Below are 15,745 nucleotides of genomic sequence, written 5' to 3' on the forward strand. Positions count from 1 at the left end.
CACCCAGGCGCCCCTGAAATGATCTTTATTGAAAAAATATAAAATTACATGAATAGGAAAAAGATCTGATTAGTAATCCCAGAAAACATATAGGCGTGAAAAAAAGACATGAAACTAAAAGAATTAACTCTAGAATGTCCAAAGTTAAAGAATTAATAAACTGGAAGAAAGAACTGAGAATTTTACTCAGGATGCAGTATAAAGAGAAAAATTGAAAGAGTTGTTTATATGGAGTGTCCTTTGAGAATCACCGTTTCATAAAATTTTAGTGGATTCTAGTAAAAGATAATAGAGGGATAGTGCAGCAAATTAGTCAAAGATATAATAGCTGAGAAATTTTAATATATATAAATAAAAATTGATAGAGAAAATACTAAACTTTAATTATCAATCCAACAAAAATTAGCCTGCATGAATAAACTAGGCAAGCCTCTAGAAAGTTTGATCAAGGTAGATGTGTACACACATAAAAATTAGGAAAGGAAGAAAAAAGAAACCAGGAGAAATCTCTGATGAAAGAAAAATACAAAATAAGGTGGTCAGTGTAACTCAAAGTACATTGTAACGACAATAAATGTAAATAGATTAAATCACTCTATTAAAAATCAGAAATTATCAGCATGGATATAAAAAAATCAGTTATATGCTGCTTATAAGGCACACTGCTATACACACATGCACACAAACACACTCTGAAACAGAAAATATAAAAAGGAAAAAAAAGAAATATACTAAGCATATATGAACCAAAAAAGAGCTGGTGCAACAATATCTGTCAAAATAGAATATGAAGTCAACACATTAATGTGAATAAAGCAAATAAGCTATACTTCATGAAAAGGCTATAGAAGTGATAAATTTGTATTTGCCTAACAATATAGAGTTAAACTCTAAAACACCAAAAGCCAACAACTACAAAAATTCAGAATTACAAAATAAAATTGAAAAGCTCATGTAAGCATAATGGCAAAATTTAACACCTCTTTCAGAAACCACATATTTGGAGAATATACAGAGAATCTGAGGAACGCATAGGACATAATTGTGAATTTACATATGCCTGCACCCAAAAGACAACACAACAGAGGATACACATTCTCCTAAAGCATGCATGCAACACATTAGATATGTATAAAATTAACTGTATACTCTCAGTCACAAAAAGTCATAGTTATTCAAACCATATTATCTAATTACTATGTAATTTATTTAGAAATTAACTACTACCACTAGTAATTAAAATCCTATAGGTTAGAAAATCTGAAAAAAACAAAAGCTTAAACAATGAGTAAGTGAAAAAATACTTCACAAAGAGAATCATAAACTGTAATGGTTTTATCAACAAACTAAAATATGAAAAATTTGTGAGATATAGATAAAGCAGTACTTAGAAGTTATGAATAGTCTTATTAAATATATTTACTAAATTTAAATGAGCTAGCATTTAATCCAAGAAGCTAGATGAAGAAGTGAAAACAGTAAGAAAGTTGAAGCAATAGAATGGTAAAAGCAAAACACAAATTAATAACCTAGGAAAAAACATTAATGGAGATGATTTTTAAAATCTATTTCTTTGAAAGCTAATAAACTAGGCAAGCCTCTAGAAAGTTTGATCAAGGTAGATGTGTACACACATAAATGCATTATCATATAATGGAATACTAGACGGAGTGAACCAGGTCATCCATACAGAGGAATCACAAAACCTATGGTAAAAAGATAAAATTGCTGAATGATAAGAATTTCTGTAGTTTACTTATTCATTTAACAATGTTTTGTATGTTTATATATACAAATTGTGTGTGTGTGTGTGTATGCATGGGTATGTTGTGGATATTTATGTAATAAAGTCACCTCTAACATTTTCTTAAGAAGTGTAAAGCACGTGGTGAAATGTTAGCATTTTTAAATCTTTCAAGAAATTAAATTAATATATGTGTGCTTGGAGTTTCTTTTTACCCCCTTTACTCAATCCCATTCTTTCCTTCCACAGAGGTAATCACTATCCTGAAGACGGTGTTGTTTTGTTTTTTCTTTCCCAACTAGTTTTATATTTTTACATTTTGGAAAAACTCCCATTCTTACAAAGCAGTTTCGCTTTTTCCATTTTAGGAAATTACAACTTTCCTTTGACAGTTTGGTTTTCTAGTTGTTTCTTTTATTTGACAAAGGAATGATACCATTTTTTAAAGATTAAGCCAACTAAATTAATACTGACATTTAGGCCAAGGACCATAAGGAAGCCAATTTTTTCTTAGCACCAATTATGTTGTGGGTAAGTAAAACAAAACAAAACTGGAAAATAGAGTCACCATCCACTATAAATCTTCAGAGTATTACTGGCCCATTCGGCTTAAGCATAGAAAGAATTACAGAAAAATATAAAAGGCATCGTTCAGTGCTCTCTGAAAAGAAGTGGCTTCTTGTACTAATATATATTCCATTCACCAAATTCTTACATGTTGCTTTTGTGGAATAAACATTGAGTGATTATATATATATCCCACTTAATTTATCATGGTAATTAATCCCAACCATCCATGATATTAATTTGCTGATATTGGTAGCCTGTGAGTCGCTTTCTTTCTGGAATAAAATAGGAGAGTCATTCTAAGTACCTTTATTTTACTTCTGGAGATGTTTAACCTTAACTACATCACTAAGTGCAGATTGACTGATGACTACACACATCTTACTCCCAGGTACGGTAAAGGCCAATATCAGAATGTCTAATTGCCTTTTATTCATTCTAGATTAGGCAATTAAGTTCTTTTACAGTTTATCAGAGTTCCTAGGATCTTTTCCTCAAATTTAAGAAATAAATTGTTATTCTCAAGGAGACATTATGCTTGAGTCTCCTGAAGGAAATACTAACATTTATTAACCATTTTCCTAGGTCAGGAATCTCTTGAGTTGCCATTGACAAATAAGTTCAATTTCAGCTTTTCTTTACCTTCTGGTATTTCTAGCTCCTCTTCTTTTCAATTTTTTTTTTTTTTAATATCTTCCTTGGCTTAAAAACTCACAGATGCATTGCCCAGCCATGTTTTTTTGCCCCTTTTATTCTGGATTGTTGATATTTAGAAGAAATTTAATACAAAAATGCAATTATTCCCAAATGCATCACACCGATATCAGATTTTTTACATAATGAATAAAAATAATATATCCCAGAACTTGTGAATAAGGCTGTGAAGTCATATCTAAAAAAATTGGTCAAACTGATGATGTCTTATTGCCACCCATTGAAATTCCATATGTGCTGTATTCTACCTCTTCAGTTTTAAAACTTGCAGTTGCTACCAATGTGTATAAAATCTCTACACCCTTCGAAAATTGAACATATTCATTCATATTTTTTTGAGTAGAAATTTAGCCAGGCATTAAAAGTAATATAAAACTAACACAAGATACAGTTGTTTACCACAGGAATTTGGATTTGCTGAATAATGTATGAACACACTGGCATAATTCCCGACGGTGCAAAGCAGCATACGAGCCAATGTCTAGTAGGGGCAAGCGCTCATGTAAAGAACAATTAATTTGAGATCAGGAAGGCTTTGTGAAATTCTGGGAGTGGAGAACCCAGATGGCTACCTAGTTAGTGGGTGGAAACGTAGAGACCAAGGAGAGGTGAGGATTATAGTTAGAAAAGTGAGTGTGACTTATTCAGGGGCCAGTAACGTTTCTGACCTAGCTAAAGCAAAGGATCTACAATGGGAAAGAGTGAAGACAAAATTGATTACTAGAGCAGGTTGCATTGTGGAGGATCTAAAAAAGGACATTTTTTTCTGAAAAAAAAAAAAATTCAAAGATCTATTGATGGCTTCTTAGCAGGTGAGTGAAATGGTAAAATCTGTGAGTTAAGAAGAAATAAATTCAGAGCGATGTTTATTAATGTATGTTCCCAGGATCATTAATTAATGGGGTTACTCCAAAAGGGCCAAGCAATGTCAAATAAGTGTGGAAAAAACTGGAGCATTTGACTTCAAAAGGAAAATACAGAATTTCCCTAACCTATTTGACCAGGGAACCCTTTCTAGGAAAACTGTGCTTGGATCATATATTCTATATATATTGATACCAACCTCAATGTATACATTGACATATGTAATAAATGTCCAATTCTGTGTTTTTAAATAGCTCGCTTGGTGTCTAGTTTGATTCTCTGTTCCCAGATTGGTAGAAATTCAGGATCTCTTAATTTCCCCCAGGAGTGTGTCTATGTTCTGGAGTCTTCTAGTGCCAGGGAGTTAGAAGGCTATGAAATGGCGAGGTGGCACTTATCTGCTGCTTTGGGTCATTGATGTATACTAGCATCTGCTGAGATGTCCTCACTGTTCTCTGGTCCTGGGGAATTGGTCAGTACTACTGTTGTTGAGACATGTCTTTCAAACCTGGTGGCTCTCTGTAGTTCTTCCATACTATTCTGGAATTGATGGGAATACTTTTCTTACTGATCTGTTCCATGCTGAGGTATAAGAAACTCTATGTGGACCCACAGGGGCCCCGTCTTTCTTAGACAAGTCAATTAGCTATTCTGTGAGGCCTTCCTGCTTTCTTTTGGCTTCTATCCAGGAAAAGGGGCAGATGTCCCATGTACCTAATGATTTTGGGCTTTTCCCATGAGATTTCCACCTAAATCTTCTACTCTATGCCATGAGTAAGTTTTGTTTCCTAGAAAGCTAAATTTTTAAAACTCATAAGCAACAAAGGGCTCCCTTTTCCTCATATTCTCCTATAGCTTCTATTCCCTGAGGAAGTGATTTAGTTGTCCGTAAGACAGCTTAAGACCGGGACAAGGATAGAGGCAAAGAATACCTGAGGTAAAAAATCAGTTACTATTTCAAAGATACTTCCTACCACACTTTGAATGCCTTTTAGGAAATGCTGATTATAATCCACTGAGGATTAAAAGCCGATGAATAAAAGGATGTGTGTAGTAGTGGTGCTGCCTTGAGCTTTGATTATCATGTGTGGTCTTAATAAATAATGAATGCCTCCTTGTCTTGTAAATCACTGTCTTTGGCATGGTGCTTTGCACAGTCCTCTCCCACATTAACTCTTGAAAAGCCTTTCTTGCTTCTGGCAACTCTTCCTCCACCATATGCAGGACAGGCTAGCTCGTTGAAGACATGGGGACCAGCTGAGAGCCAACACCAATAAACAGACTCCTAGGTTAGCTCCAGATGAGCTGCCAGCTGACTGCAGGTGCTCAAGTGACCTCAGCTGAGACCAGAACTGCTCAGATGAGCCTCCACTGAAGTGTTGATATGAATCATAAACAAGTAAAATGGTTGTCTAACCCACTGAGTGATGGAATTACTTTTATTGCATCAGTATAAAAATATGCAATACACTACAATGCAACAAAGTACATAATATGAGATGGTAGGTATTGAAGACAGAGGAGATACTTTGTGGGAAGATTTCCTCAATATGGATAATATGAGATGAGGCAAAAGAAAAATTCTAATGGGATGAGCAAGTTCCTTGGAAGGGGCTCATTTTTCATTCATTGGAAAAACAGTTCATTTTATTTTCTATTTTATAGGAACTAAAGAAAACGGAAGAGTCAAGTGTCATTATGTAGATGGTACTCTTCAGTGACTTAGAAAACTGTAGACAAGTAGCTGGGTGGAACCATGCCAGATGGGGTCTTCGTATCATTCTGCCGTTGTGCCTTTTTGTAAATCACTCTCACTCTCACTGGCTTGGATTCAAGAGGTGGATTTCCTGACACTACTGAAATGAAAAATAAACAGTTGTCTTATATAAGCATATTCTCAGACATTACACTAGATTTATCTTAATTCCTGATGACATGTATTTTCCTAAAGATTTCCTCAAAGCAATGACAAAACCGTCATAAAACCAAGAAATGTCAAAAATATAGAGGGATTGATGAGATGTGTCTCCAAGTTCTGAATCGAAAGTCTATTATAAGGTGGACTGCTACGAGTTAGCTGTGATTAGCTAGGCTCAAATATACTAGCTCTAGTCTCAGGGGCACTTCTCCTAGTCCTATTAATGGCTTTTTTTTGAAATTTATTTTACATCCATCACCTTATTTAATCTTTACAACAATTCTAAGATTTAGACAATATTTTTATCCACAATTTTAGAGAGAAAGAACTGATGCCAGTTCTTTTCAACCCAGTTCAAAGGACACTGGAATCCTGTGGTGCCTCAAGAGCCCCTGAGCCAAAAGAGGAGGGAGGGGAAGAAAGGCCACTTGCTCTGGCTTCAACCAGAGCACATCTAATATACATAACTATACACATTGTGTTTAAAAATTAGATATTCTAAATTTCTAATTATATATTATATATATAACTAAACATATATGTATGATATGACATATATATATGGCACCCATTCAAATTTGGTTAGAGAAATTCCCAAACACTGTAGCATACCATGATGAGTCCTAATGCCCTTATGATCTACACTAGAAACTTCTTGAAGTTAGAGACCTCATCTTATCCTTTCTTTGGTCTCACAACAGTGTGGAACCTCCCTTGACCTGTGAGCCAGCCTTCGGAAGAAGGAGCCCATGGAAATCCTTGCCCTGGCGATGCTCTGGGCTCCAGAACAGCTCTGTCTAAGCATCTCCCATGACCCCTGGCAACCTTGCTGTCTGCTTCTCACTAAAGCCAATTAAATTACTCCCGGTACCTGCAGCCTTCTCGCTGTTACCACGACTCATTGAGTTCTCGCCAAAGAGGGAAGTGATGTCTTCTCCAAATATCCTGAGGCAATTTTCAATGAGAAATTGTACAAGAGAAATCTGTAACACAAAAAGACAAGAATGGGGTGCTCTTTTCCATAGGGCATAGTTATAAATCACATTTTCTATACAGACCTTGGATCTAAGAAAAAATGGGAAGGACTTCCCAGTAAAATTCAGACTTGATAAAAATACGTAGAAACCAGGGGCACCTGGGTGGCTCAGTCGGTAAAGCGTCTGCCTTCGGCTCAGGTCATGAAAGCAGGGTGCTGGGATCAGCCCTACATCACGCTCCCTGCTCAGCGGGAACCCTGCTTCTCCCTCTCCCACTCCCCCTGCTTGTGTTCCCTCTCTCGCTGTGTCTCTCTCAGTCAAGTAAATAAATAAAAGCTTAAGAAAAAACCAAAAAAACAAAAACACATAGAAACCAGAGTTCTCTCAGAAATAACTTAGAAAGAGTGATACTTTCCCGTGTACTTTGGGTATACATTTTAAAATACTGCTCATCCGTGGGCTAAAGTTATAATGCGTGGCCTAGGTTAAGAGCTAACATTTTGGGATCAGTGGTTACATCTTTAAGCCTAGGATAAATTTGGGGGCCCATCAGTTGAGCGTCTGACTCTTGATTTCGGCTCAGATCACAATCTCATGGTGGTGAGATCCAGCTCCACATGGAGCCAACTTTGGGCTCCGTGCTCAGCAGGGAATCGGCTTGGGCTTCTCCCTCTCCCTCTCCCTCTTCTTCTGCCCCTGCCCCTCTCACACTCTCTCTTTCCCTCTCTCAAATAAATACATATCAAAAAAATAAATAAAACTAGGATAATTTTCAAAGTAGCCTACCTTATTAAAGTTTATTTATTTTTTGCTTTTAAATTTTGTTTCCAGTTTTACTGAGCTGTAACTGATGTATACCATCTTATGAAACTTTATAAAGTATGAACGACAACTTAAGAAAACCATTTCTTAAATGAAGAAGTATCATAAAGTTGGGAAGCAGGGATTTTGGTGGTGTTGTGAGGGAAAACCCACACAGCTGGAGAGAAAACGTATCTGTCTGTCTAACTTCAGTCCCTTCTCACGCATTGCTTTGCCTCATGCTGGCTCTCTCTGGGTGAGCTTGGGGAAGACCTGTCATCTTATTAGGATATTCTGGAATCTCTTGCTAGTTTCCATATGACGTAGCAGAGGTGAAATAGTAGCCGAGTACTTTTCTAGATGAGCCACAATTGGCAGAGGAAGGCCAATGTGTTTGGAGGCATGGGGGCTCATATTGCCCAAGCCACCCAGGATGTGCCAGTGATGACCGGAGGAGCTGGCTGTTGTCGCCATTGTGTAGTGAGGAAACCATGGCTTTGCCCAAGGTTACGAGTCCCTCAGGGATTAGGCTGAGAGTTGAACCTTGACTGGTGAAGTTCCAAAGCCCAGGTTCTTTCCTATCGTATCACACGACTCTTCTCTCTCTCGTTTAGTCAGTCTAGTGTTTAGTCTCCTGGAGGGGGAAGAAGTGACTCGACTGCTCCGAGTTTCCCGTTTAACGACACCCCTTCCCAGACCCCGCCAGAGTAGGATAAAGAACTCTGCCACTCCACAGGGGCCTAATGAAAATGTGCACTTCACAAAGTTCCATCCGTCAGAGTTACTACTGCACTTGTCTGGTTCAAAGTAGGGATTCTACCCCCTGGGGGACAAAAATGAGAGCTCTCATTACCTTTCTTATCAAGTTGTCTTCCAATTCCAAGCTGCCGGAATCAGGTGGGTAAAGAACACTTGGGGCTATACAAACGGATAAATTATAAGCTGTCATCTGATTGGATGAGGAATGTAGCTCAATGTTGTATAGCACTCCAAAAAGGTATCGCAAGAGAACAACATTTGCTCTTGGCAGCTGGCCTAAAAGCCTAAGGTCAGAAAAACACACTTTTAAATTAGGCAAGTAATTCCACTTAAGAGGTTGGAAAAACAGAGACAGGGAACAGGATACATCCTTGTATATCTAGCACACAACCCGCTCTAGCAGAGTTCCAGGCATGAAGGTATACAAAATTGTTGCACTGAATTCAGTTCCTGAGCCAGATAACAACTTCTCTGCTTAGTTAAATGTTTCACAGACTTTTAAGGTCATAGCCCTGGAAGTCAATGCTCTAGCATCTGTCTTGGACCAGGGAATTTCGTCTACCAGTTTCATGGATCCAGAAGGGGTAAAATGGCCAAGGAGTCCACATTAATAAGATCAGGAGAAGAACAATAATAGCCCTAAAGCATGCCTCTATTCTGAAGCTGGACCCCATGGGTGTGAAGAATTGAAACTCTTTGGCGTTGGTCATGATTTTAGTAGGCAAAGCTGCAAAACGTAAGCCAATGTTTTCCTGATAGTATGTTGGGTGTATTTTGGAGATGTGACCAGAGTAGAGTAATTATGGCATCATTACCTCTGGGCTGCAGTTATCTTCTCCTCTTTGTTGCCTTGATCAATAACACTGAGCCATTTGTCATAGAGATCGGATAAAAATATACTTCCTTGGATATTTCTAAGAAAGTCCTTATGGAGATAAAAAAATATGTATATATATTATAGAAAATATTTATTGGAAATATTCCAGAGAAAATATGTAGTTAAAAAATTCAGTTCAGCCCCCACTTCCTTCACAGATACCCAAACTGGGACCCACACGGAGCTCGGCTTCGACTTTCCATTGACTTGCTCACGCAGGAGCAGGTGCTTGGATTTTCTCCCGCTAAAACTTAGAGGCATAAAAGCAGAGCTTAGCCTGTGGTGGAAATGAAGATAAAGCTCCCTTCTATCATCTGGAACTTATTTTGTGTGAGTGCTTTTTTTTTTGCAAAGTACCACAAACTGACAGGGTCTGGCTATAGACCATCCTAAATCCTATTAGCTTCCTGGACAGAAATACACATACCCATGTTGCTTGTTTTAGACAAGGTGCTAGCTCTTAATTCTAGCAAGAAAAGTCCTGAAACAATCAAAACACAAACAGGTGGGCTCTTGCACACATATTAGGAAAGAACTAGGTCTTCTCACTCGGGGTAGGTGTGCTCCCTGGAAGAAAGCTACTCTCACAATTGCTTCATTCTTCCTTTTCTTAACTGTCTAAAAGTCGAGAGTCTAATGGCAGACTCACTGTGGTCCTGAGGATAGATTCATTTCTAGTTTAGGACAATTGTCCAGTTAGTTTGCCATGATATTATCAAGGCCAAGGTTGCAGAGTCTGATTCTCCACCAAGATCCGTCAACTTCAGGAAGAGAAAACTTTAGAAATGTCTAAGCACCATACCCACAAGTGCACACCCTCTTCCTAGTTGGTGCTGATAACACAGAATCAGGAAGGAACCTCCTAACTCTTGCTAAAAAATCGATTCCATGTGTGCACCTTACAGAGGGCAACGCTCATCTTGCTACCTAGTGTATCATCATTCTTCTCCTGTCTCCCAATGCCTACATGTATATTACTACTGGATATCACTATGGCCCCAGAGTAGGAGTGGTTACCTAAGTCATTTGCTATTTATCACATCTTCGAACATTAACGGGGGACAAGGGAAGACCAAATGTGACTGAGATTCAAAGACTGTACTCATTACTACATTAACATAGGGTTGTTCAGAGCTGTTAATTAGTGCCAAGGTGGATGGATTAAATTTTTTCCCTGCTCCATTTCTTTTGGAAACTTTGCCATCATTAGCAGGGTGGTGAGGATGTCTGTTTCGGTAAACAGTGTGTTTGTGTCAGTGCGTATTTTGAAATTTATTATCATGACTAGTAGTCATTTCAGTATTAGTATTTTGCATGGAGTCTTCAGGAGTGGAGGTGGGGAGGGCGGTGTGTAGTGAAAACAGAAAGTATTTCTAACACATGGGGCTTTTAACTCCTAAAGTAGCTTCCTTAAATTTTGATTTTGTCAAGCATTTTCAGCTTGTCAGGTTCTTAATCTGTTATGTCCATTACAGTTCTTGAGCAGTCATGATGAAGGACACCAATCATAGCTTCAGTTACTCACGTGTGGATAATGCTAGAACCTTCCCTACCTTGAAGACGGATGCGACCACATGAACAGATTCGCTGTACGGGTTCACTTTGACCCCAGAATTTAGTTTTTTCTTTAGGACTCTGCAGGATTTTATATTGGCTGATTTGCGGAAGACGCCTTCTGTGAGTGGCCCTTTTTGATTAATAAAGGAAAGCATATCCTGTAGGAAGAAAAGAAAAGTATATGGCATCTCATATCCACAAACGCAGAGCACAAGCTTGCCTCCGTTTTGAAAGAGGAGGGGAATGTAATGGTACACTGTTTTTGAGCTGGAAGGACTAAAGTCAATTTAGATTGTTTTTTTTTTTCAGTGTCTCTCTATATACTTTCTACCGAAATATCTATTTTACAGTCATACACTGAAACATTTTAAACACTTCTTTTAATCAGATTTTCCTTTCCACTGAGTTTCCACTTTTAAATCAAACTTCTCTGCTTCAAAGCCTTTGGGGAATCACCATCTGTTTCCTACTTTAGCATTTCTTTCTCATTATTCCCTACATAGATGCTCTTCCCCAAGTATGGAAGTCTATTTAGGAAATACTCATTTCCCATTTGTTTATTTCTCTTTAAGTGACTGTATACTCCTTTCCTACTTGTTCTATTTCCTTCCCTCTTTTAAAGTCAGGCTCAGGAACTCTCTTCTCCTTCTCTGATTACCCTCCCTTCTCATGAGTCTTTCATTGTCTTTTGCTGTATCTTCATGTCCTCTCCCTGCTGTGTAGAATCTTAATAAGGGCTGGACTCAGGGAATCCAACGGATCTGAAGTCTATTATGCTACTTATCTATTGTGTGAGCTGGGGCACACGCATCCTGTACTGAGGCTTTTCTGATTCGTTTAGGCAGTGCGGAGGATGATAATCCTAGCTAGCCCCTAAATTTGCTGTGATGCATGGACCTGGGGTAGTAGCTAGCAGGTAACATGCTAGCTAAGGTGATATATTTCTTCATAGCTAGCGGAACGTTCCCTACATCCTGTACAGTACTTGCAGAGATACCGAATACTCAGTGAATGTACACACTGACAATTCACTACAGCAGTTTGAGATAACACCGGCCAAACTCTGTGGCTTTCATTTGACATACTCTGTTAGGATTAACAGATTCCTATTTGCCAGAGGATGAGTCTATGCTCGTGTCAGATGTTTGCAGTTGTTAGACTGAGTAGACTCTGCTGAAGGAGACTTGAGACTCATGTGAGGAGGAAGGCAATGAAGGGAGAGTGTGAAGATGAGGTGGACTCTCAGAGATTCACATACACAGAGTCCATTTTGACTCATCTGAACAGGCCTCCATGGGTCTTTGTGGAAACAAGACAGAAGTGGAATGGACAAGAATGTCTTTTCCTTTTGTATTTGCCTCATGAGTCTGCTGGACCTAAATCAGATTCTGTTCTTTGAAATAACAGTAACAGAGCTCCTCTTCCAAAGCCAGGGACTATGTAATGACGTCTCCATTTGGGGATAGATTTGGATGAGGACGCTTGGCCTTTCAGTTTCCGCTCCTCAGGAGGGCTATAGAAGACCAAAAGGAGATGACCTACCAGAATTGGAAAGGGCAGGTTGTCTTTATCACAGATATCCATGAGGGAAACTCCAAAGAGCTGTCCTGGCTTTGCGGAAGGTGGGGCTGTGCACTGGGTGAGCTGGCAAGTGCGGGAGCCCCACCAAAAGGCCCTGTCTCTGAAAAAATGGCTTTTCACAGTCTTCCGGCCGGAGTCTAAGAAGAAGAGAGAGTACTAGTAGTAGTAGTTGTTGTGTAATACGCTGAACCTTCTTTTTCCTTTTTTTTTTTTTTTTTTTATAGATTTTATTCATATTTTGACAGAGGGAGAGAGACAACGAGAGAGGGAACACAAGCAGGGGGAGGGGGAGAGGGAGAAGCAGGCTTCCCTCAGAGCAGGGAGCCCAACGCGGGGGTCGATTCCAGGACCCCCGGATCATGACCTGAGCTGAAGGCAGACGCTTAACAACTGAGCCACCCATGTGCTCCAGGCTCATCTTAATTCCTAATGACTTGTATTTTCCTATAGATTTCCTCAAAGCAATGTGGTAAGCATCATAAAACCAAGAAATGTCAGAAATATGGAGGGATTGATGATACGTGTCTCCAGGTTCTGAATCGAAAGTCTACCTTCTAAGGTGGACTGCTGCCAGGTAGCTGTGATTAGCTAGGCTCAAATCATACTACCTCTGGTGTCAGGAGCAGTTCTGCTACTCCTATTAATGGGTTTTTCTTGGATTACATCCATCATCTTATAGAGTGTTTACCACAATTCTAAGATTTAGACATTATTTTTATCTACATTTTAGAGATGAATAAACTGATGCTGAGCTGGAATAACTGGCCAAATATAATATACCTGGTAAATGGGGGCATAGGAATTTACACTCTGGAGAGGTTGTTTGACATCAAGTCAAGTCCTTTTTTCTCAATGATGCCAGTTCTTTTCAACCCGTTTCAAAGGGCACTGGATTCCTGTGGTGCCTCAAGAGCCCCTGAGCCGAAAGAGGAGGGAGGGGAAGAAAGGCCCCTTGCTCTGGCTTCAACCAGAGCACATCTTATATACATAAATATATATATTATGATTATATATTTATATAGAATAAGTATCTAATTATATATTATGTATATATAACTACATATATATGTATGATGTTATATATATATGTGTGTGTATATATATATATATAGAACCCATTTAGAATTTTGTTAGAAAAAATTCCCAAACACTGTAGCATACCATGAAGTGTCCTAATGCCCTTATGATCTACACTAGAAACTTCTTTAAGTCAGACATCTCATCTTGTCCTTTCTTTGGTCTCACAACAGTGTGGAACGTCCCCTGACCAGTGAGCCAGCCTTCGGAAGAAGGAGCACATGGAAATCCTTGCCCTGGCGATGCTCTGGGCTCCAGAACATCTCCCATGACCCCTGGCAACATTGCTGTCTGCTTCTCACTAAAGCCAATTAAATTACTCCCGGTACCTGCAGCCTTCTCGCTGTTACCACGACTCATTGAGTTCTCGCCCAAGAGGGAAGTGATGTCTTCTCCAAATATCCTGAGGCAATTTTCAATGAGAAATTGTACAAGACAAATCTGTAACACAAAAAGACAAGAATGGGGTGCTCTTATCCATAGGGCATAGTTAGAAATCACATTTTGTATACAGACCTTGGATCTAAGAAAAAATGGGAAGGACTTCTCAGAAAAATTCAGAGTTGATAAAAATACGTAGAAACCAGGGGCGCCTGGGTGGCTCAGTCGGTTAAGCGTCTGCGTTCGGCTCAGGTCATAATCCCAGGGTGCTGGGATCAGCCCTACATCGGGCTCCCTGCTCAGCGGGAAGCCTGCTTCTCCCTCTCCCACTCCCCCTGCTTGTGTTCCCTCTCTCGCTGTGACTCTCTCAGTCAAGTAAATAAATAAAAGTTTAAAAAAAACACAAAGAAACAGAAACACATAGAAACCAGAGTTCTCTCAGAAATAACTTAGAAGGAGTGATACTTTCCTGTGTACTTTGGGTACACATTTTAAAATACTGCCCATCCGTGGTCTAAAGTTATAATGCGTGGCCTAGTTTAAGAGCTAACATTTTGGGATCAGTGGTTATGTCTTTAAGCCTAGGATAAATTTCGGGGCCCCTCAGTTGGGCGTCGACTCTTGATTGTGGCGCAGATCACGATCTCATGGTGGTGCGAAGCAGCCCCACATGGAGCCAACTTTGGGCTCCGTGCTCAGCGGGGAATGGGCTTGGGCTTCTCCCTCTCCCTCTCCCTCTTCTTCTGCCCCTGCCCCGCTCACGCTCTCTCTTTCCCTCTCTCAAATAAATACATATCAAAAAATAAATTAAACAAGGATAATTTTCAAAGTAGCCTACCTTATTAAAGTTTACTTATTTTTTGCTTTTAAATTTTGTTTTCAGTTTTACTGAGCTGTAACTGATGTATACCATCTTATGAAACTTTATAAAGTATGAACGACAACTTAAGAAAACCATTTCTTAAATGAAGAAGTATCATAAAGTTGGGAAGCAGGGATTTTGGTGGGGTCGTGAGGGAAAACCCACACAGCAGGAGAGAAAACGTATCTGTCTGTCTAACTTCAGTCCCTTCTCACGCATTGCTTTGCCTCATGCTGGCTCTCTCTGGGTGAGCTTGGGGAAGACCTGTCATCTTATTAGGATATTCTGGAATCTCTTGCTAGTTTCCATATGACGGAGCAGAGGTGAAATAGTAGCCGAGTACTTTTCTAGATGAGCCACAATTGGCAGAGGAAGGCCAATGTGTTTGGAGGCATGGGGGCTCATATTGCCCAAGCCACCCAGGATGTGCCAGTGATGACCGGAGGAGCTGGCTCTTGTCGCCATTGTGTAGTGAGGAAACCATGGCTTTGCCCAAGGTTACGAGTCCTCAGGGATTAGGCTGAGAGTTGAACCTTGACTGGTGAAGCTCCAAAACCCAGGTTCTTTCCTATCGTATCACATGACTCTTCTCTCTCTCGTTTAGTCAGTCTAGTGTTTAGTCTCCTGGAGGGGGAAGAAGTGACTCGACTGCTCCGAGTTTCCCGTTTAACGACACCCCTTCCCAGACCCCGCCAGAGTAGGATAAAGAACTCTGCCACTCCACAGGGGCCTAATGAAAATCTGCACTTCACAAAGTTCCATGCGTCAGAGTTACTACTGCACATGTCCGGTTCAAAGTAGGGATTCTACCCCCTGGGGGACAAAAATGAGAGCTTTCATTACCTTTTTTATCAAGTTGTCTTCCAATTCCAAGGTGCCGGAATCAGGTGGGTAAAGAACGCTTGGGGCTATAGAAACGGATAAATTATAAGCTGTCATCTGATTGGATGAGGAATGTTGCTCAATGTTGTATAGCACTCCAAAAAGGTATCGCAAGAGAACAACATTTGCTCTTGGCAGCTGGGCTAAAAGCCTAAGGTCAGAAAAACACACTTTTAAATTAGGC

The 15,745-nt window shown here is 39.6% G+C and overlaps 1 protein-coding gene across 1 annotated transcript; it reads right to left on the reverse strand.

The window, feature by feature from the left end:
• Nucleotides 1-1,441: 1,441 nt before the first annotated feature.
• Nucleotides 1,442-13,867, reverse strand: LOC135363378 (rho GTPase-activating protein 20-like). Its single transcript, XM_064583930.1, has 6 exons — nucleotides 12,321-13,867; nucleotides 10,775-10,936; nucleotides 9,160-9,269; nucleotides 8,439-8,628; nucleotides 6,679-6,790; nucleotides 1,442-5,745 (listed from the first exon to the last, which is right to left on the reverse strand). The coding sequence occupies exons 1-6, from the start codon at nucleotides 12,360-12,362 to the stop codon at nucleotides 5,612-5,614; spliced, it is 750 nt and encodes a 249-aa protein (XP_064440000.1). The 5' UTR covers nucleotides 12,363-13,867; the 3' UTR covers nucleotides 1,442-5,611.
• Nucleotides 13,868-15,745: the final 1,878 nt, after the last annotated feature.

The sequence above is a fragment of the Mirounga angustirostris genome, unplaced genomic scaffold (assembly GCF_029215605.1).
Source record: "Mirounga angustirostris isolate CCGP_5_RB_7025 unplaced genomic scaffold, mMirAng1.0.hap1 SCAF_148, whole genome shotgun sequence".
Lineage (NCBI taxonomy): Eukaryota > Metazoa > Chordata > Mammalia > Carnivora > Phocidae > Mirounga > Mirounga angustirostris.